General features: G+C 28.6%; 1 protein-coding gene across 5 annotated transcripts in view; it reads right to left on the reverse strand.

The window, feature by feature from the left end:
- Window positions 1–5,179: 5,179 nt before the first annotated feature.
- The window catches only part of LOC129958056 (uncharacterized), an 80,331-nt gene continuing 62,456 nt past the window's right edge, over window positions 5,180–23,054 (reverse strand). For 3 of the 5 annotated variants that reach the window (XM_056070218.1, XM_056070215.1, XM_056070219.1), the window contains 2 exons: window positions 11,974–12,095; window positions 5,180–6,677 (listed from right to left, as the gene is read on the reverse strand). In XM_056070218.1, coding sequence (XP_055926193.1) covers window positions 5,369–6,469 — 1,101 coding nt within the window. In that variant the 5' untranslated portion in view covers window positions 6,470–6,677; window positions 11,974–12,095 and the 3' untranslated portion in view covers window positions 5,180–5,368. Of the gene's footprint in view, window positions 6,678–11,973; window positions 12,096–13,514; window positions 13,705–17,084; window positions 17,219–23,054 lie in introns of those variants that run through there. The other 2 variants (XM_056070216.1, XM_056070217.1) reach the window with 2 other exon arrangements.

Genomic DNA, 23,054 nt, shown 5'->3' on the forward strand with positions numbered 1-23,054 from the left:
CGCCGAGGCTGGGGATGCCTAGAGCCGGTGGCTGCCTTCCCTTGTTGGGCTCCGTGGTGGGCGGTGCCGTCGAAACCCGAATATGAATTGCACTTTGCATGGGTCTTTTCGAAACGTCTTTGTCCGGATATTCAATTACTGAAAATACTCCTTTTATCATCTTACATACTGACAAAACCTTCCATAAAGTCTCGCCTTTTCTCATTCAGAAACTTATTGCCTCAACCATTGGAGAAGTCAAAAATACTAAGAAACTTAAATCTGGAGATTTATTGATTGAAGCAGCCACAAAATCACAAATATCTGTTCTTAAAAATTTGAAGTATTTAGGAGAATTTCCTGTTGAAACGTATGCTCATAAATCATTGAACTATTGCCGTGGTGTTATTTCCGAACTTGATCTCGAATCTGTTTCAGAGTCTGAACTTGTAAGTGAGCTAAAAAGCCAAAAAGTTTGTGAAGCCCGCCGAATAAAAATAAAGCGTAATGGTCAATTAATTCCAACGAAGCACATAATCTTAACTTTTTGTACTCCACAGCTTCCGAAAACTATTCTTGCTGGTTATGCACGATATAAGGTTCGCCCTTATATTCCAACTCCTTTGAGATGCTTTAACTGTCAGAGGTTCGGCCATTCGAAAAATGCTTGTCGCGGTAAACAGACTTGTTCCCGCTGTGCATCATTCGGACATTCGAGTACAGAATGCAATGCAGATCCCAAATGTGTTAATTGTGATAAACCCCACACCTCAGATTCCAAGGATTGCGATAAGTGGAAAATGGAAAAAAAAAATTCAAGAGTTAAAAGTAACTAAAAATTTATCATATTCTGAGGCAAGGAAACTTGTGTATCCCCAACCTTCCAATACATCAGCTTCATTACCCTACTCACGAGTAGTCAAAAATACTATTTCTGGTTGTACTCAGACAGATGAAAAATTAACTCGAGTTGTTTGTCCTCCACTTACAAAGTTACAACCTTTCACAACTAATAAATCACAGCCAGATACTAATCCATGTACTCCCGTTATTGCTCAACACCTTCCTTCACGAACTGCAAAGAATCTTAAGAAAAAAGGAAAATCAAAATATGAAGTGAGAACTGAAAAAACGGAAAGTAAAATGTCTCCAGTTTGCAAAGAAACAAACCTTTCGAAACTTGCATTTGATCCAGCAGTTTTTGGAACTGATGTTCCTCAGCCAACTGGCGAAACTAGTAATGTCCCATCCGGTGAAATACCACAGGACTTGAATAAATTTAAAACTGTTACATATAAGAAAAAATATAAAAAAGATCACAATTCTGAAAATATATCGAATTCTAAATTCTGGAAGACTTCACCTCGACAAGTCTCCCAATCTATGCCAGCCTCTAATTTTAGCTCTTCGCAGACCATAAATTCCAAATCAGCTGATAAAATGGATGAAACCAACTCCGTGTTTGAAACCATGTGCACAGATAAGCCCAATCAAAATACTGACACTGAAATAGAATCGGATAATACTATTGAATACAACCCTCACGAAACAATCGATGAAACCCCACCTGCTCCGGAACCTTCTACCGATTTCACTGCAGTTAATGAAACTGTTTTTAGACAAAGTCCCCAAAAATGTACGGTTCAATTGGTTGATCTTAAAAAATTCTACAATGAATCTTCAAATACACCTATTCGTAACAAATACTTAAAGAAACATCGAACAAAGAGATTACAATGAATTTTTTAACTTGTTTTTGAAGTATATTGCATATGTTTTAATGTTATGAGATTTGCATTCTCACGTTTTAATTTTCATTGATATTTTAATGTTTTAACATTTTTGGAAAATTTTCCCTTTCTGGGATATATCTTGCGCTAGTATAATATTCACTTTCTGGGATATAATTTGCATTTGTAAGAATACTGGTACTATTCCTTATTTGTTTTTCATTTTATCACGAGAATTTGTAATTTTAAATTGTATGTCTGAATTGTACTTGACATGTTTTTTGAATACCAAACGTCTAGCGCAGTATAGTGTTTATTTACCATAAGCTTGGCGCAGCATAGCCAAACATGGCTCTTGCGCCATAAAAATCCAACCAACCAACCAACCAACCGTCAGTATTTGTTTTTAAGCCGCTGTGTGATTGTTATATTGTATTTGCTTCTGGTGAAATTGATTTTCAAGCATATTGCAATTTAGAATTTAGATTTGCTCGACTGTTTTCTATCGAGTAGTGTTTCAAAGAAAATATTTTTCACTTTTATGCGAATCCTTGAATCCTATATTTTTAGAATTCTAAAGTTTTATTTTGATTTTTTAAAAATTTTGATAATTTTTTCCACTTAGTTCTTCGTGTAATTTGTAAAAACTGGAATTTGGAAAACGTTTAATATATCATCATTTTTGTTGTGCAAAAAGAAGTTATCAATTAACATCCAAAATTGTGTTTATTTGTAACGAAATTTTTTTTATAGAATTAGAATTTTTACTTAAAAATCTCTCGGCTTGTTAAACAGATTCTTTCAAATCTCGGAACTAAAAATTTGTAAAAAAGAAGATATCTCAACTTATTTAGTAATTAACAATGTGAATTAAAACAGATAAATACTGAAAACACATTTCAGATAAAATTTATTTATTAATTAACAATGTGAATTAAAACAGATAAATACTGAAAACACATTTCAGATAAAATTTAAGTAACTTTCATACTGAGCAGTTTAATTTCTTATACTTTAAACTAAAAAGGTTTTGTGTGAATTGATATACCATGCGTATTGTTTGGTTTCTGCAGATTTAAATTAAAAAAAGCGGTGTATCCCAACATTCTAATTCCTCCCATTTTAAAGAATTTTACAAGGTAAACTCTCACATTATCCTCTGATTGATATGTTAGTCGTAACAATCTCGTCTTCTCTACATAATAAAAATTTCTTGGCAACATCTGAATTCTTTCCTTTGTCTAATATCACAGCTATGGTCATTTAAATACTCACAATCCACATTTGACGTATATGTTAATGCTTCCACATTACAAGGAACAAACCTTGTTCCTTACTGATTTTTATGCATATTTAATATAATTCACTTTTCTTGCTTGCTTTTTTAATTATATAGGAAACATTTCCATTTATTTTAATAGAGGGCAATTAAATTTTAAAACCATATCTATAGATTTTCCCCCTCCCACCTAGATATTTTATAAAACATACACTTTTTTTTTTTTTTTTTGTAATTCAAGAATACTTTACTTATATGATATTAAATTTTCTTGTATATATTATTCTCAAAGCTAATAAATATATTAAATTTTCGCACAACAAAATGAAAATGTAAATAATGTTATTTCTTACTGTAAATTCTTGCTGTTATTGTCAGTGCTGCAACGATATTACACGACTTGTTTCTGTTACTTATCACATATAATTATCTGGAAAAATTTCAGTTATTCAACACATTCTTTATAATACTATTTACTAGACGCCTTTGGCGACCAGTGGGTTTGCCTGGAATACATGTTGCAAATGATTTCAATTAAATCTCTTATATATAATTTGATATTTATGGTTATTTCAGCAAGTACTTTTAAGCTTCAAATTTAAATGAAAATATGATGTTATGTAGTTAAACAAATTTTCATTTTGATGCATTATCAAACCCAACACATTCATTAATATTTTCACATGTGGTCAATACACATGCTAATCTATACTCGCTTATACACATATACATTGAGGCACGATCATTTCGCACTTAACTGCATACAGATTTCATCAATGGTCTTGCGTTATGAATTCAAGATTAATTTATATGTATATAATAGAGAAAATTTGAGCCTTTTCTCATTCGTAGTTTTGTTACTTTGTGAGTAAAATTAATATCATAGTCGAGTTTTTATGTTATAATCAATGTCAGCAAAATCTCTATATCATTTTATTCAAATCCTGAGCAACCAGCACATTTTGATGGATTGAACACTACGAAGAAGGCAAAGGCAATGGTATAAAGACTAAAGATATTAAAACAAAGTAAGAGACTAAAAAAAAGTCTACAGGCTACAGAAGATCGCAGAAGATATTTTAAAAGGAATCGTGGTAGATGGAATAGATGAAAAAGGTTTGACTGATTTGTTAGATATGCAAATTCAAAAACAGATTCATCCAAAATTATTTAAAGAAAATTAATGTAAACCATTGTGCGAAGAATAAGGAAACTAAAGCTAGCATAGAATTCTGATTTCAAAAGTGATGCGACATTTTATAGAATATAACATTCGAAAGCATATAGATGTGATTAAAAAATTAACTTCTATTTACAATAATACGTCGCATCAAAGTATCAAAATCCAACCATCTTCTGACATGGTTGATAATCAAAAAGTTCGATAAAATTTATATAGTAACTTTCAGAGCAAAAATTAGAAAAAGTGTTTTTCAAAGTAGACCGCACGGTTCGTATTAGTAAAAGGAAAGGAAGATTAAAGAAAGAATATGAAAATAATTGATCTATAGAAATATTATTCATTATAACAACTTGAGTCGCTAGTTACCAGCAGACTAATACTCCGCCATGTACAGCCAATATGTGGGCTATTCACGAGAAGCAAGAAGAAAACAGGATACCAAAAGTATCTCATGGAAGAACCCTTTGCTTACCTTTGAGAGACTAATAAATAATTAACCACGAAGCAAGATTCCATATTTTTAAACCTTGTTGAAATATTCAAAAAATTTGAGAAAAAAGTTCACATTAATTCGTATTTAAATTGCCGCAAGTTGTTGGCCTCTAAGTTCTGAAAACTTAAAGATTGACTTATTTATCTAAGATTATATGAAAAATGATTTTCGAAATCTTGGTTCCTTCACCTTGAGAATAAAAGATTAACCTGTGAAAGGGCATATAAATGTTGTTTGTTTTTTTCTAATCAGAGGCAGAGTTGCCAGAGAAGGAACCACCATTTTCGCACTATATTCGATAAAATGACAAAACAAGGAAAAATTAAATGTTTCTTAATGTTGCTAAAAAATAGTTTGTTTGAAAGACGTTCTGCTCAGTGGAGAAATGCATAATAAACATTTGTAAATTTTTCACTAGAATAATAGATATGTAAGGAACTTCAAAACCGTCAAGTGGTTTCAATTCTAAATCATGATGAATTATTAAAAATAATATACAAAGAAATGACAATCACTTTCACTGAAAAATTTCACTTTATTAAATAAAAAAAAATGATAATATTGATTTTAACATTTTCACATCGAAAAGCTCGGCTTTCAGACTTGAGACTAAAACTACTGAATACTAGCTGATAACTAAAGCTACTAGGTTAAGAAATGAAGTTTCTAGAAAGCTACTAGGAAGTTTCTAAGTGTGAAGCTAACTACTTTATATAAGAAAAATGATACACTCCAATTATTTCTTGAAGATTTCGTAACCGATTTTGCTTGTGTTTGAAGACTCTGTTATAAACCTTAAAATGACGGGTTCTCTTGATTCTGCGTTTCATTAAAGCAGGAATCTTTGCCCAATATGCTTTCATAAGATCTGAATATAGATCCCCACATAGCATGAAAAGCTTGAGCATGACATCTAAGATGATTATATAATCATTTAACACCATATCAGGTGACAGTTTTTTGGCCATCTTTATGAAACGAAATTCGAATGGATGTTCCAAATAGTGGCCGAGTGCATCGATTGGTTGCGCCTTAAACAATCGATCTCGTTCTGCTTCCCCCATCTGGGGTAGACACATACGAAAATCATCTTCATGCAGGTGATGACGACCAAGAGGTTTAAAATACTCCTGCCGGAGTGCCGGTGATAAATATTTAAAATAAGTGCTTAATCTCAAGGGTATGTCGGTTGGCTTTAAATTTTCAATTGCGAAATGTGCTTCTGCTTTTTCCTTCGAAGGTGAGGTACACCCATTCCGAAGCAGATCCATCCATAATCTTACTGCTGAATTAACTCCCCTTCTGGCCGTGCAATTTATGCCAACTATTTTAACTACATCCCAGAGATGCAGGATTTGTTCCTCAAAACCATAATTGCAGGCCATTATGAAGCGATCGCGAGTATCAAATTCTTGCATCTTTACATACTTCATAGCAGTTCCTTCCCTGTCGATCGATCCATCGGGACTCCAGCAAAGCATTTTCCTGTAGTTAAAAGAAAAACCTTTTCTGTGTGGTAGAAAATCATGATCTTTTAACCACAAAGTAGCTTGGAAATGCATTGGCTGGATCATTTTGAGTACTTTTAAATGAAGAGGAGTAGGAATTAACGCCAATTCCCGCCCTACTATGTAATGTATGTAATTCCATAAGCAATGTCTCTGGAGATCGAAAAAGTGATTTTGTTGAGGTATCTGTATATCCTTATCCAACAACCTTCCTAATTCTTCATGTTGCTGTATGAGAAGCACAGCAACCCTTACGGACGCAACTTGCTCTAGAGACGGAAAGAATTTAAATTCCATTTTGTTCCACAAAGAAATGTCCTGTTTGTCAACACTTTAGAAAGGATGATCGAAATCGTGCCAGTCAAATGTAAAATGAGAGGAAGATGGGAAAATTTCACATGTCTTAGGGAACTATGAATAGTTCAGAAAATATGTAGTGAAGAATGAGAAACAATCATACACTAAAACAGGGACTCCAGGACTGCAATGTAATTATGGATTTGTCCTGCAAAAGAAATAAAAGGATACATAAGATTTACCATATTTCTATAAAATATCTAACATATTTGATGTGATAATTGATAATAACCAATAGTTACTTGTATCAAAGAGTTAATATAATAGGTTATTATTTAATTCTAGGTTATTATTTCCTTCCTAACACTTGACATCACTTTTCTGGACCCATCTTTCCGACTTTGAGAGATATGACTAATTTCGAAACCGATCTAAGACGAGTACAATAATTTTAGACCTGAAGGGAAACTTCTTTCTTTACACAAGTACAAAGAATTATATGCATCGACATGCTCTTCCAAAGATGGAATAATTTCGCATGCCAATTTACAAATGTCTTGAATTATGGCAAACAAATCCTTGTAATTAGCCGCCTTTGACGTACAGTTAGTTTGCCGGGAATTATAGATGTTGAATTTCAAATAAATCTCTTATTCATAAAATGATGTTCACAATTCCCTCAACATTTTTCAGCATCAAATTGTGACAGGTATTAAAATCGTGTAATTTTAATAGCCTGTTTGTTTGAATATAAGAGACTTCCTAATGGAGTCAAGTTCATATTATTTTTATATTACCATTGAGTGTGAAGTGTCCGAATTATCTCATTCGAATTACATATTCTTTCTCGATTCCTTATGGAAACTGCGAGGATAATATGTAGAATCTTTCTTTCTTAGCTTACAACAAAGGCAGAAAATCAAGCATTAAGTATTTGATGAAATAATGAAAACGGTTTGAATTTCAGGATATTTGAAACTAAGCAAAAAGATATATTTAAAAAATTGCCCAAATACAAGAAAAAATGATATGGCTATTAAATCGGTATCACTAAAAAGACAGTTAATTTTTAAACATTCTAATTAAAATTTTAAAAAAAAGTTCCACCGAAATGCACATTCCCACCTTCTAAAATATATCTCTGCCAAATTTGGTAAGTCTAGGTCAAACGGTCTATCCTTCAAAACGCCAATACACATATTTTTCTTTATTATTGGTAAAAAATTCAAATATCCTGGGTACTGAATTTTGTATTTGAATGAGCAACAATGGAGAAAAATTGAATCTATACATATATAGAGGAAAAAAAAAAAAAACTTTTCTTACAAGAACTTAAGATCTTTGAATCTTGTTTCAAATTTAGTTCAAAGACGTAAAAATTTTCTCGCATATTTTTTGGTGCAATACAGTTTTCCCCAAACTTCAATTGTTCAGGATTATAATTAGGAATATCGAAAATTCGGTTACAAAAACTTGCTACATATTATCCTCTTAGCTGATTTGCATGCAATCCGCAAGTTTGACATCTTAATACTAATTACCTCAAACTCTTGTATGCCTTAATCCTTTAACTACGGGTAAAATTATACACGTCTACAACGCCAAGCGTAATAAATGAAAAAAATTAATTAGATTCAAATGCTGCATTTAATTTAATAAACTTACTAAACGTTTTTATTGAACATTTGTTCGCTCATCATCTATATAGTTAAAACAAACGGCGAAGTCAAAGAACCATTCCTCCAGCCACAAATACGGAACCGATTTCGCCAGTTTTTATATTATATGAAATTAATGCCACATAAATGAAATCATATGGATTTCATATCAAATCTATGGCGCCCTTTTCGCAACCACCGTCCATTTCCGAAAGACATTTCAAAAACATTATTTCATACTGTGCATTCTCTGCAAGGGAAAAATTTGACAATTTACAATCACATCTACTAAATAAAATATCTAATCTACCGGTTTGGACAATTTTCTTTCGTATGAGTGTTCTAGCCTCGAGGGTCATTTGCTTGCTGCATTTCCTTCCGAGAGACATTGGAAAGTAAAATTTAGACAGAGACCCCCCCCCCCCGTCCCCATTCAACCCCAACAAATGGACCAATTTCACCACTATAAAAATATAACTAGCCAATCAAAATCCTCCATCATTATTTTGCAATCATAATTTAACCCTAAAGTGTATCGTTTAACCATTTGGCTACACAATTTTATTTTCATATATAAGCTTCACATGACTGTTCCAAACGGCACAATTAACGTTTGAAAAAAAAATTTAATGTTTTTCATAAACATTTGTAAAAAAAAAAAAAATCGATATATGGCTTTAGTTCACTAGAATAAGATTTAAACTGGAAGCTTGGAAAAAATACCTAGATGATGATTGATGTATGAATAGCTCTACCATTAAAAGTAATATATTATATATATTGCATTATAAAAAATTTTTTGGCAAAAAGGGATTTTGATTTTTATTGTATTGTAAAATTGTAATAATATGATTTGCGTTACTGAAATATTGTTTAATTCATAATGTAACCACTTAAATTTAATTAAAAATTTTAACTATGCAAAAAAAAAATACTTTAAACATTTTTTAAACAATTTTCCTCAATTATATGCAACTATTCAAAATACACATCATTTTTTTTTTGTAAAAAAAATAATAAAAAGTCATGCACTCAAGAAATAAAACAGTACTTTCTTTGTTTTGATAAGACGCTTTTCAACAAAATTCGTCCATATGACTATTTTAATATCATTAATATGGTCGCCGAAAATAGTTAGCCTTTATAAAAATATCATGCCAAACACAAATACCGAGAAGAAAAATAAGTTTAATTGAATAATAAAATAAATTTATACAAAAAGTGCTGTATATACTGTATGATATACTGTATACTGTAAGATATATACTGTATGGTTATTATTTAAAAGAAAAATAATGAATGTAAAATGAATTATTTAAAATAAAAATTTCGGTAGTAATGACATAAAAATGCTAAACAAAAGATATATATAGCTAAAAAAAATAGGGTCATGTAAAAGCTTTATAGATTTTTTTCTTTGTTTATTTTTTGAGCCAAAACCTATCTTTTATATTTTTATCTACTGTTTTCCTGCATTTTCAAAATTGTTTTTATTACTTACTTTCTTTAATGGCTCTAAGTGGGGGATCTTCATTCCCTCCCCCAATATTATTTTCTTGCTAACAAGTTCTTATAGGTAGCATTTTCTCAATGATTTTAATTTTTTGCGCAAGCTACTATTAGTAACAACATGCAAAGAATCTTTTACTCTAAAATATTCAACAGCAAACTACTAATCAGGTTTATACTTTAGAGCCTAAACTGAAGAATAAATTTCAACTTCTTTTTTTCTTATTTTGCTTATCTATTAAATCTGATATTATATTGAATGCGCCTTCGACTTGAGGACAATGAAAACAACTAATTATAACTTTTATTTTCTTACTGATGCTAGTAAATCTTTCCATAGTGAATAACTTATACCACCAATTGTCTAAGTGACTAAGTTTACCTAAATTATAAACAGGAGATGACAATTTTAAATCCTCTTGATACTGGTGAATTTTCGATGCATAAGCTTCTTTATGTAAAAAGTGGAATGATTATATTAAGAATACTTCAGTGCTTTAAATACTTCTCTACTCAAAAATTAAGCTTTGAGAGAACATAAAAAATCATTGCAATTGAGCAATGAAGCTAATGTAAGCAACTTTTTAACTTAATATAAATTTGTTTGATGTTTGATCTTATCATGAAAGAACACCTGTCCAATGGAGAAAAACATCTAGGATGCACATCTTTCTCTCTCTCTAAGAATGCAGAATGACTTTTTCCATTTCATGGTTTTAGCTGTATATAATAATTTATTGAAAAGCATTCGTAAGGCTAAATATTGCGGATATCAGTTTTGATTTCACACCAGACCATGGTCATTGAGATCTGATGCCGGAGGAGGTAAATTTTGGGGATATAAATTTTTAAGAAAAAACTGTATTCGTTCGAGGAAAATTTCTCAAGTTTCTTTCAAATAAACATAAAAGAAGCAACAAATTTGGTAGATTTCATTTTAAAGGAACAAAGAAACGGTGCAGTGGATTTAGAAAACTGCAATTCATATGATAATACATATAGCAAGAGGTGTGCAAAAACGATTTAAAAAAATGATCAATCTGGCAATTTTTATTAACTATAATAATCATCTTCTTAACCTTATCAGTGTTTAGTTTGCCAAATAAGGTGCAGTAATTATTATGTTTTTTCATAATTATTTTTTTCTGTACAACAGAGGTGTTCTCTAAGTGTTTTTATTTTTCCATTTCTTGTTGGGAGAAAAAAAAATTAACTCTGTACCAATTAGTGTTAAATCATAAAGCAAAACCAGAGAAGAAATACTCGAGCCGGTAAACAAATATTTAGATGAATTGTTGCAGATTCCGAATAATATGATAGATCATGCAGACGAAACGCCTTAAACTAGATAGAATGCAAATAATTTAAGCAAAGAATGCTATTCATACATTAACTCTCATCATTATCCGTATATATATCCTTTTTCGATGGATTAGGAGATTTGTGTATATGATATTTTTCAAGTAGGATATAAATAGAAATCATTATTGATTTGTATTTTTGTAATGTATTAAAAGTTCCCCTCAAATTAACATGGTTATTTTTTTTTATTCGGACCTTATTTATTAAATTTAAGATGGAGAAAATTTCCTGTGTAAATTTACATAAAACTTTAAACCTGATTTTATGAAATTTGCTTTCCAAACTTTTTAAAAATATTCTTATGACACATTTTATATTTAAGGGCTGGCCAAATATAAAGATCACTAAGAAATTATTTGTAATATTAAAATCGTATAAATTCAAAAACGTTTTTATGTTACTTAGATTTAATTGCACTTACAATCTTTGCACTCCTCAGTATGAAAACTCAGAAAAAGAAAAAAAAAAAAAAAAAAAAAAAAAAAAAAAAAGAGAGAGAGAGAGAGAGAGAGAGAGCCGCAGTTTTGGAATTTGCCCTGGGAACCATTTTATGCAGGTATGCCACTGGTGTATGGCATCCAGACAAAATAATCGCACTTACAGCCACAAAATTGACAATGATAAATCAATGCATCTAATAAGACTAAATTTTAATTTAAATTTTATTTAATGTTCCGCTGTTTTTTTTTTTTTTTTCCGTCTTTGAACGTTTTTGTCCGTAATATTGTTTCTAATGATTATTGGGAGAGTGGAGATATATGAATCGACAGAGAGAGCAAACAACTGCCATTCTAATGAAATTTGTTTCAAACAATAAGCGTAACTTACTGCATCTTGAGAATTTTTAAAATTAACCGCTTTTTCCAAAAAAATGTTAAGAATTGGAAGTAAAATTCTTGCATCCGATATTGTAATGTTTTTGAAGTGATTCTTCAAACACTTATCTTTAATTTAAAACAAGAACAATCAATATACCTTCAAAATAAGTTGAAAGACTTTCTTTGTCAATCTGCGAATGACCGCTGGTGGACGTTTCTCTTCACTGATTTACAGGCTCACTAGTCAACTTCTTTCTTAAAAAATTAATGCTTTAAGATCTATAAAGACAAAATAAGAACCATCATTAATATAATTTTGATGACAGAACTATGCGTTTAGATGAAATTTACTAAATTGGGCAAGAAGGTATCCAGTTTTATACAAACATAAGCATAGAATATTATCAATAATTCATGAATATTTTTCACAAACAGTTACACGAAGCTACTTATTTTCTCTGCAAGTATCTAATGAAATTTTACTAAAGCACTTTCATTGTATATCTAAAATTATTTCGTTACAATGCAGTTAGCTGCATTAAGAAGAAAAAAATTACACCGCCACTTCAAAAGAATTTTAACCCTTTGCTGGGAAAAGAAGGTCAAGAACATATGTAAACAAAGTTTTCGGTTTCTTATTAGAAATTTTGTTATATAACTCTTTGAATTGTTTAGTTTTCTCATAAATGTCTTTTCGCAATGCATTAGATTTTGTTAATAAAGAAAAGTTTCAGGCTTGTTCAACTTGTTGAACTAGTGCATGCTTTACATACACCAAGTGCATTAGCTTTACATTCATTTTCAGCACTTTTTCTTTCTACGAGATTCTTTACCTGTAAAGAAATCAGATTCTTTCTTTTCTTTATGTCACAGGCTTTTATATATATATATATATATATATATATATATATATATATATATATATATATATATATAATGGATTGATGTTGCTGATATTCTTATTCCTTTAGTATTATTTACTGCTTTATTCTTATTTTTGAAAGCTTTCAGCTATTTAGTGAATTCACTTTTGAAAGTACGCAGGAAATTTAACGTATAATTTCCTAGTATATTGTAAGTAAGTTTTAAACTTTTGCACAAAAATTACTTTTACTAAAAATATTCAAAATAACTCACTAACAAGGTTTCAATATATTAAACTAATGATCTCTAAAGAAACAACCATGTGCAAAAAAAGTAACCAGCTAAAGTCATTTAAAAACAAACTCGCTCGCTTCCAAGAATACACAAAATTAACCCTGAAAAGAAACGATTTTTCCCAATCTAGTCAGACAAAGAAGATTCAAGCGACACCTTTAAAAGAAGTTTTCTTTATGAAGCACCGATGCAAGTCAATTATTTTTCCCACACTGTCAATATTTCTCTGAATTGAAGGAAAACATTTACACTGACCTCCGGACTCACTGGCATTTTATCAGAGATGAAAGATTAGACATGATAAAGAAAATAAATTCTTATAACTTGGCAGGTCTAACGTGGGTCATTTTTTAGAAAAAAATTCAGAAAGAGTAATAAGCACCTCGATTTTTTTAAAAAAAGCACCTTATAAAATAATATTAAGATATAAATAAAAACTAATATATTTACCTGAATGCTACTACTAAAATAAAGAATTAAAATGAATCAAGAAAATGTTGATTGAGTTAAAAATTTGTTAAAATCTGAAGCTATATTTACCAGTTATAAAAAGAGAAGCCTCATAATATGCACTGCTTGGAGACTGAATTCGCCACTGCCACCCCCTTTTACTATTTACAGAATCTTTAACTTGAATGGCTTATCAACTAACTTGGCTGAAATATCAGATCTTCTGACAACATATCTCCCGTCCGGTGTTGCAATTTCTTGTGAACGCGTCACTAAAGTCCTAACCACAGAGAAAAGGAAGAATGTATTATAGTTCTTCTCTGTGGAGTTGATAAGCCATTAGAGTTTAGCTACTGATTAGCGAAGGCTAGTTAAACGTTGCAGCAGTTGGCCAAAATAATTGGCAAGTGGACCAGAATAAAGCAATGTTTGCTTATGCGGATATAAAAGCTATGCTCATAAATGTTAAATATTATTTGCATTTTTCAACGTTTTATATTATATATATATATATATATATATATATATATATATATATATATATATATATATATATATATATATATATATAATTAGTTCGGAAAATAGTTTGGAAAAAGATATTTATTAAAATTTAGAATACTGAAAAAGGAAATAGCATTTAATTCAAATTTTTTGCAAATTTAGCTTAACTAATAGTCAGAGTGAGAATAAATTTCCTCAAATACAGATAATTGTTAGTATCTAAGAATTTATTAGGGAATCAAACAACTATTTTTTTAGTTGAGCAAAAACTGTTTTGAAAAAAGAAAATTATCAACAATTATAATAATAAAATTTATCCAATAATACACTTTATAGCTAGCATATGGTGTCTGGAAATTTATATGTAAACTCTTACATGAAATCAGATACATGTAATCTTCTTTTTTTATAACAACTAACATTTTTTTGTACACAGTGTATGTCTATATAATTTCAGCATTTTAGAAGGGTTATAATTTACTAAAAGTGTAAGAAATTATTCAGAATTATTGAAGTTTCTGTGAAAAATTATTGAAGCAGTGTTAGAAAAACCTTTTTGCAAATAAGCTTTTATTATTATTATTCTAGGATATCTGTACCTGCTATTTCACTAAAAGAGCAAACTTTTTTTTTAGTCTTAAATTCAAATCTTAATTTTAAAATTCTATATTTGCATACAAATTAAAATGATTTCTCAAGTGTATATTATGCGAATCAAAAGTTTTTGGTATGCCATGCTCTATTAGCAATCAACAATAAATAAAATATAATGAAAATGATTAAGCTAATTAATCTTTGACCCTTCTCTTAAAGTACTATTTGAAATCAGAATTCGCCAATTTTTAAATCTTTAACTGCCAATTAGAAATGATTTAAATTTATTTAAAACCACAGAAAAATAGTTCATTTGCAAAAAAAAAAAAAACTGGATTGTTTATTCGAATAATTTGCATCTGTTGCTGTAATCAAAATATATATTTGTTATAAAACACTAAATATTAATAATAGAAAATGAGCTTATTTTTTTTAAATGAAGAAAACTGTTTATTTGTAGTTCTTCAGCAATTAGAATTTGCAAAAAATTTATAAAATAGTAAATCTCCAAAACTATTGGCCAGCTATAATACATGCACCATAAACTGCGTTAACTTTGATTTACTTTTCATAATTTACTTCATTTTGTATCTACATAAAAAAGAAGAAGAAAGGAGCCACTTTCTTAGATGTTATTTGCTATCATTCATTCACTGGTCTTGCAACATATCAATGCTGAATTTTTAGAACTGGTACGTTTTCCATTCAAACAATGAGGCTCTATTCATACATTAGATTTCCCTATCAGTTTGAAATGACTATAGAATTTTGATTATACATGTTTTTTTTTTTTTTAATGATTTCATTTGTCATTTCTTTTCTAGTTTCTCCAGTTAACAATTAAAAAAATATTTACCATAATAATTTTTTGCATATTTAAAAATTTACTTGCTGTAATTCATGAAAGTAAAAAGAACTTGTATCTTTTTATCCTATTAAAGAATTTTAAGCAAAGGATAAAATATTTTTTATTTACATACTGACTGAAGTTTTTATATGAAACTAAATTTGGATATTTCACTACAAGTTAACATTTTACTATACACATGAAGAACAAATCTCACTATATTAACAAGATTTGCACCTAAGTAAAAGCAGGGCTGGTGGAAAGCCGACTTGCAGGACCTTTTCAAAACATGACAAAGCAACATTACAAATATCATTATATACACTAAATTTTTTTTTCTAGCAGTATATTTTACTTATCATTTAATAAATGATAATGATTAATTATTTAATAAATATATTTATGATTTAAGCAGGCTTCGCAACTGCAAAGTAAGGGGGAATTCAAAATATTACTGATTTATATGTCAAAAATGAGAGAAAAGTATAAAAAAAAAAAGCTTTCAATTTTCATGTTTTAGTATGCATATAATTGGCAACATATGGGAATTTATATTTTGTATGTGCCTATATTGTTATACACTGAGAATAATAATTATTCAAACTTATGCTTGCTTCAAATTTTTATATGTGTTAACTTTCTTTTTGTATGTGCATACAATTTGATATGCAGAAGATATAGTGATTTTTCAAGCCTTTCAACTTAAAAAGTCATTTATATTTTATGACTTACTTATTTCAAAGATATTAGCCGAGAATTTCAGATCATATTTAAGCTGTTTAATGCAAAGTTTATGTTTTCATTAATGCTCACTTTCTCTATAATTTGCTAAGCAAAGATAATATAATATCAAAATTTTTATTATTTAAGAATTTCAATTCAATTTTTATCTTATAATTTGCTTCAATTGACATACATGACATTGAATATAAAAACTGACACAAAATTATTGATTCAAACAATTTGTAATTAAATAATTTGAATTTAATACACTATTATTCTAAAAATAGAAGATTTCAGCCAAAGATTACAATGAATGAATAAACTTTAAACATTTCACCGTATCCATATGGGCTGGCTAAAATGAATTAAAATGATTTGCACTTAATACTATTTTTATATATGAAATAAGTAAAAAGTAACTTGCTGTTATTTACAAAACAAATAAGTCAAAATTTTTGGTTCATACGGGAAGCAATGCTAAATTACAGAAAATTTTAAATCTAACTAATAGCAGTAAATGCTAAGAAAGAGTACAATTACAATGGAAGAAAATACTAACTGAAATAAAAGTTCATTAGGAAATTCTTTTGACTCCATTATTTACAAAAATTGAATATTTAAGTCAATGCCCATAATGAACAAAATAACAGGCCCTACCTATGAGAACGCTGTGCAACGCAACGGGCATGCGCAATTTTAATGCTAAAATAACAAAATGGTTTGCAAATGTTTCAATAGAAACCACATATTATCTCATAAAATACAAAGCACATTAAACTTTTTCTGCTATATTAAATTATACCTGAGTAAATTGAAAGATCCTGGGCTAATTAAAGACTCGCGCCTGTGATGTTAAAAAAAAAATCGGATCACAAATCCGCGTCGTATGGTAGCACCCACGCACGATAAGATAACAAAGACTTTAAAAATTCAATAAAATATCGTAAATACATAAATTGATATTGTTTGAAAGATAGCAGACAAAAATATACCTTCTTCTTCATACGCCAAGCTCTCAACCAAAAGGTGAAACAGCTTTTTACTATTGATGCTACAGGTTGCTAAAGGCAAACTATCATCTCAAAAGCCTCCGAGAACTCTCTCTCTCATCCCTCTCCTCTTTCTCTCCAACACTGACGCCTCGAGAGCTGCCGGGTTTTGTATTATGTTGGACGATTCCATTTTTTGCGCAGGTTAGCAGGGTCTGGGATTTATCGATTGAAATATCGTATTGGCGATTGCCGCCCGAAAGCCATCTTGGAATTCTAATATCTGACATGTTCGTTTCTCATTTAAAAAGACTTGATAATCATTAATTTTTTTTGACAGTTCCGGCAATATTTGTTTTATTTTGCTATGATTAGGCGCAAACTTTAAAATATTTTCCCGTTTAGAAACTGCAAGTTCAAAAATTTTTAAATTCTCTTTAAAAGTTACTTTTTTTTTTTTTTTTTTTTTTTTGAGGAAGAGGAGGGAGATGTCTGATTTTTTCACTTTTTTCACAAAATTTCTTTTTTTAGTATTTTAAAAATTGATTCCAAATTCTGTCAAGTTGACATTTGTGAGAACAGAATGTCACAGAAAGAATGTCAATTAATTTATATAAAATATATTTGATTTTTCGCATTTTATAATAAACATGATTTCGTAAAAAGGAAAGTCAGAAAAATGGGCTTAACGATGCAAATTCAGAAATATTACTATTAAACCAATTATTTTTCTCAATAGTAAACTAACATATATAGGTGAGAATGCAACAGTTAAATAAAATTTTATCGTTTCCGTAGTAACTAGTAATAAATTTAGACATAATTAGAAAAATTGTGAAACTTATAAAATTTATTCATAATTTTATGATCAATCTATTCAAAAAATCAGTTTTAATGCTTTTCATCAAATGCTTATTGATACTCAGAAATAATTAACCACTTAAATAAAGTATAAATCAGAGAAAAACATCTTGATATAAGCAAAATTTCTAAAAAAGCGAGTTGAATCAAAATAGGTTTTAAAAAATCTATAAACATTTTTAATCTTTTTTTTTTGTGTGTGTGTGTGTGTGTGTATGAAACAAAACTGCTTTGTAAAAAGCAGTTATAAATTCTGCCATTTTAAAATTGAAAGGCTCTAGTAAACATTCATAAAGTCATTAATTTCGGTCTCGCTAAGGAATATAACGATCAAATTCAAAAAAAATTTTTAAATTGTTTTATTTGGAAAATTCGACTTGCAAGCGTTACACTTTTTCATAATAAAACCATTTATGATAATCCAATATGCCTTCCTGTTGATTCGTAGCATTACCGAATCCATCATAATTAAAGTAAGCAATATATTATGTTAAACCCTAAAAAAAGTTTTTTAAAATTTTTTTTATAGAAATGTTCCAAATTTGATGAACAGATATTAATACAGAAATATTAATAAAATTATTTTAAAAAATGAGCTGAAATGAACTGATTTCAGAACAGTGTTTTGCTTTCTTCAACGTAAAAAAATTGGTGACTTACTAGAAAAAATAAAGTAAAAAACTATAAAAGTGTTCTTGGGCTTTATAATGTCTATCAAAATGACTTCATATTTCGCAAAATATTTGTCTTATGTTTTTGAAATTTGAAGAGAATTCAGTCAAAGGTCCAGAAGATTTTTGACTGAATTGACCAGATATAATTTCAAATTCAAAAATTGACATTTTCATCGAGTGCAGGGTAGTTATTAAATAAACTTTTGTGTATAGCATTTCAACTAGCTTTTTGCACCTGTTCCCTCAATGAAACGTTAGACAATTTAGAAAAATGTTCATTAATAATAATTTATAATGTTTAAGATTAGGAAATTGTTGATAGAACGTAAATTGTACCTCCATTTTAAAATGTTGCTGCTTTTTCCTGTGATATAATTGAATGTTTAAAGAAAGATATAGATAGAAAAATAGACAAATGCAAAGCACAATGAAAAAAAAAGTGTAAGACTTTTGAAATAATGAAAATTTATATTATATATATATGAAATTTAAGAATGATTTGCTGAGAAAATAATTGGAATTTTCAGCAACCATTAATCTCTGCAAACCAACTGGCCGCCAAAGGAGGTAAATTTAAAATATACGGCTAAATATATCAAGTAAGTTTGTAAATCATAACAACTCTCTAAATCATTCATTCACAGTGAAAGTAAGCCAAATATAGTTCTAAAATGAAAATCAATAAACTGTAAAAAGAAATTTAAACTAATGACATTCTATTGTAAAAAAAATACACTTGAACTTAACTATTACTGTCGTAGCCGATTCCAATTGCTTTAAGATAATTGGAAATTTAGACTTACATTTCAGCTAATTAATAACACAAATTTATAACAGAATTTAACTACCGAAAAATTTCTTATTATTTGAAATTTAAATATATCCAAAGCATTAGAATTTCGGGTAATCAAATAAATAATTCATATATACATAAAATAAATCATTTAATAAACCTAATATGATTATATTATCTAGTATTCAAAATTTAAATTTATATAAAAACTTTTATCTTTCCATACATAAATATCAACGTGGGATCTTGACTAAGATCTATACATAAATATTTTTAACAGAATAAAGACACGCAACTTAAAATCTGATAAAACAATTAAATTAATGACATGTTTTCTTAATTTTAATATAATTTACTTTAGAGATAACATTAATTTTGTGAGTTAATATTTTTTGGTTAAAGTGAATTACACTTTTTTTCCTCCCAAATATATTTGTGGTAAATTTAGTAACTGTACATACAATGGTCTATCTTGTAAAACGAATCGTCAAAATCTATAACGTTTCTCTGAAAAAAAAAAAAGGAATTTTGTTAGCAATAAAGGAATTAGTTAAGCCTCTTTTGAAATACATTTGTTTCTAATATATCTGCGGTTGCTAAGAGCAAACTTTTAAAGTCTTAAACATATATCTTAGTTAAAATAATATGCATTTATATACAAATTAAAATAATTTCTCAAGTATATATTAGGTAAATTAAATGTCTTTGGTATATATACTATTGGCATCTTATACCATATGTTTCGTGAGTAATCAACATTAAATAAAAGATTATTCTATATTAAAAGAAATGCATTAAATACTATATAATCTTTACGTATAATTGGTACTATATAAGTCACATAAACTGGTTTTGCTTCGATTTATTTTATTTTGTATCCTCATAAAAGAGAGAGAAAAGAGGGGACGCATTTCTTTACACGAATGATATTTGGCATTAGTAATTTATTAATTTCATAATAAATGAATTTTGAACAATGGTAAGAGTATTTTTATACTTTAAGTATTTTGCACATTCTTTGTGAGAGGTTATTTTGATAGATTTCAAATATAAATGTGATGCAAAAAAATAATTTAAATTATTTTTATAGATAGCAGAATTAAATAATTAATGTTTTTATTAAATATTCCTTTAAATTTAATACAAATTCTCCAAAATTTTATCCTATTGTTGAGAAAAAAATTACAGAGGATATAAAAATATTATAATGCAATTTTTTATTTAACAATATATAAATAGTAAATGATTCATTTCATCTTAATAACACGATTACAAATTTCTATAAAGAAAGTATATTGAAAAATTAATCAAGATTTCATGTATTATGATTGAAAGAAAATTACAAAATAAAAGTGAATATTCACTCACATAATTATGGGAAAAGAAAAAAATTTATTATTATTATATTTTTTGCCACTTCTGTAATATTACAGCAACAGTATTTCTTGCAATGCAATAACATAAGTTTGACTTCATTTCTCTCAATAATGAAGTAATGCAGGGTTGCCCCTCAAATCTGGAAGAAGAAAAAAAAATTCCCCGCATTTTCCCTGTCAAGTAATATGTTGTAAGAAGATCTGATATTTCGGCCAAGTTAGTTGATAAGCCATTAAGTTAAAGATTCTGTAAATAGTAAAAGGGGAGTGGGAGCGGCAGTGGCGAATTCAGTCCCCAAGCAATGCATATTATGAGAAATGCAAAAATTGAATTACAAAAAATGCAAATGTAATGCAAAATTTGAATTTAAAAAAAAATCCTTAGTAAATGCATTATGTTTCAAATCATAGTTGGATTAAGTTAATAAAACCTGAAATAAATATTATTTTTTACATATTTTTAGAAGAAACAGAAGTTTAATGATTTGCACTAGTACATTTCATTATTTTTGCTTTAATAAATATTTTTAATTGTTCTTAAGATGTAGCTTCTCCCCACTGTTTTATTGATTTATACTGGAAAAAATTAATTATTACCTATAATTATTTCAAACATAAAGAATTTTACGAATATTGTCACGTAGAAATAAGCAGGGAGGCGGTTTATAAACAGTTTTTATTTTAGAAAATTAAGTAATGTTAGGACAAGAGAGAGAAAAAATAGCGAATAATGATACATAAAAATAAATATCTGCTTTTAGAATTACTGCAGAATTATGGGATGATAGAAGAAGAATTTGTCATGCAATTATTTTTTTTTATTGATGGTTATTTACATATTCATTTTATACTCGTGACAGTATTTCCGAATGAGGTTACCATTATGAAAAATTATTATTCTTCTAACTATTAGGAAATGCAATATGTTTTTTTATATCGTCAAAATTTACGTGTTGAGTTGCCTATGTGCTATTTTCTAAAAATTGAATATTTCTTTATCTATTGTTTCCAAATTCCTGCATAAATAAATCTTCATTAAAAACAAACGGGCGAGTGTAATGATTACAAGATATTGTTCACAAATTATAGCTCCTCACTACTATTTTATAGACTTATGCTTAAAAATTTGATTATTTCCTATAATTATTTCAAATACGAAGAATTATATTAATATTTACACCCTAAAAGTATTAGCCTTATGAAAATATCCCTCTAATTAAATATTAGCAAATGCTATGTTTGCACATTAACTTCAAAATTCATTGAATTGACTGCATGCTGTGTTCTACAAATTGGATGTTTCTCCGTTCATTTTTAAATTTCTTCTTTAATTGCTTCGTTAAAACATAATAGAGAATGTTCATCGATATAGCTTTGCACAACTGTTTGAATGATTTATGCTTAAAAAATTTAATTATAAATATAATTATTTCAAATGCGGGGAATTCTATGTCAATATTTACAATCGAAAAACATTACCTTTATGAAATATTATTTTTCATCTAAGTAAATATTAGAATATGCTGTAAGTTTATTCATTGACCTCAAAATTCACACAATGAGTGTTTTACTGTTTTCTTGCAATTGGATATTTTCCCATCTATTGTTTCGGAATTTCAACATAAATTGCTTTATTAAAATCTAAATGTGTGTGTACAGAGACTTCCATTGAATAATTTCTTATTTCCTTGTTTGCTTAAAAAAATAATGAGGATTTTTTAATCCTTCATTCTATAGAGAAAGGAAGATCACACCGTGGTAAATTTGATACAGCCAGTATGCCAGATAAAATTAAATTTCTGTCTTGAAAATTAAAAGTTTTTTTTGTGTGGAATTCTTGTTCTTAAAATCACGAATCATTGCTTCCTATTAAATTTTTCAAAAAATATTAGCATTTTTTAATTTTCCGCTGAAATTTCGGTCATGACCCTTACTACGGAACAGATAATTATCTGACGAAATTGAGTGTTACGTTAGAATCAGGACTTGGAGATTTTGTTCTTACATTAATTGTTTATCAGAATTTTGGTTTTATCTGATTGCAACAGACCTTAAATTTAGACAATAAGCTGAGTGTAAAAAGAAGAGTCGTGTTCTTTTTTTCAGAAGCTACCTTCAGCTTCAATTGATTGTTTCAGTTTTCAGAGTCCTTAGTGCTGGATTTAGGTATTTCCCGCTCCTTGGCTGTGCTTTTTATGAGGCCCCTCTTTTAAGAAATTAATCATTTTAGTTTCAAATTTCAACTCATTTTAACTAAGTTAATGATTTA

The sequence above is a fragment of the Argiope bruennichi genome, chromosome X1 (assembly GCF_947563725.1).
Source record: "Argiope bruennichi chromosome X1, qqArgBrue1.1, whole genome shotgun sequence".
Lineage (NCBI taxonomy): Eukaryota > Metazoa > Arthropoda > Arachnida > Araneae > Araneidae > Argiope > Argiope bruennichi.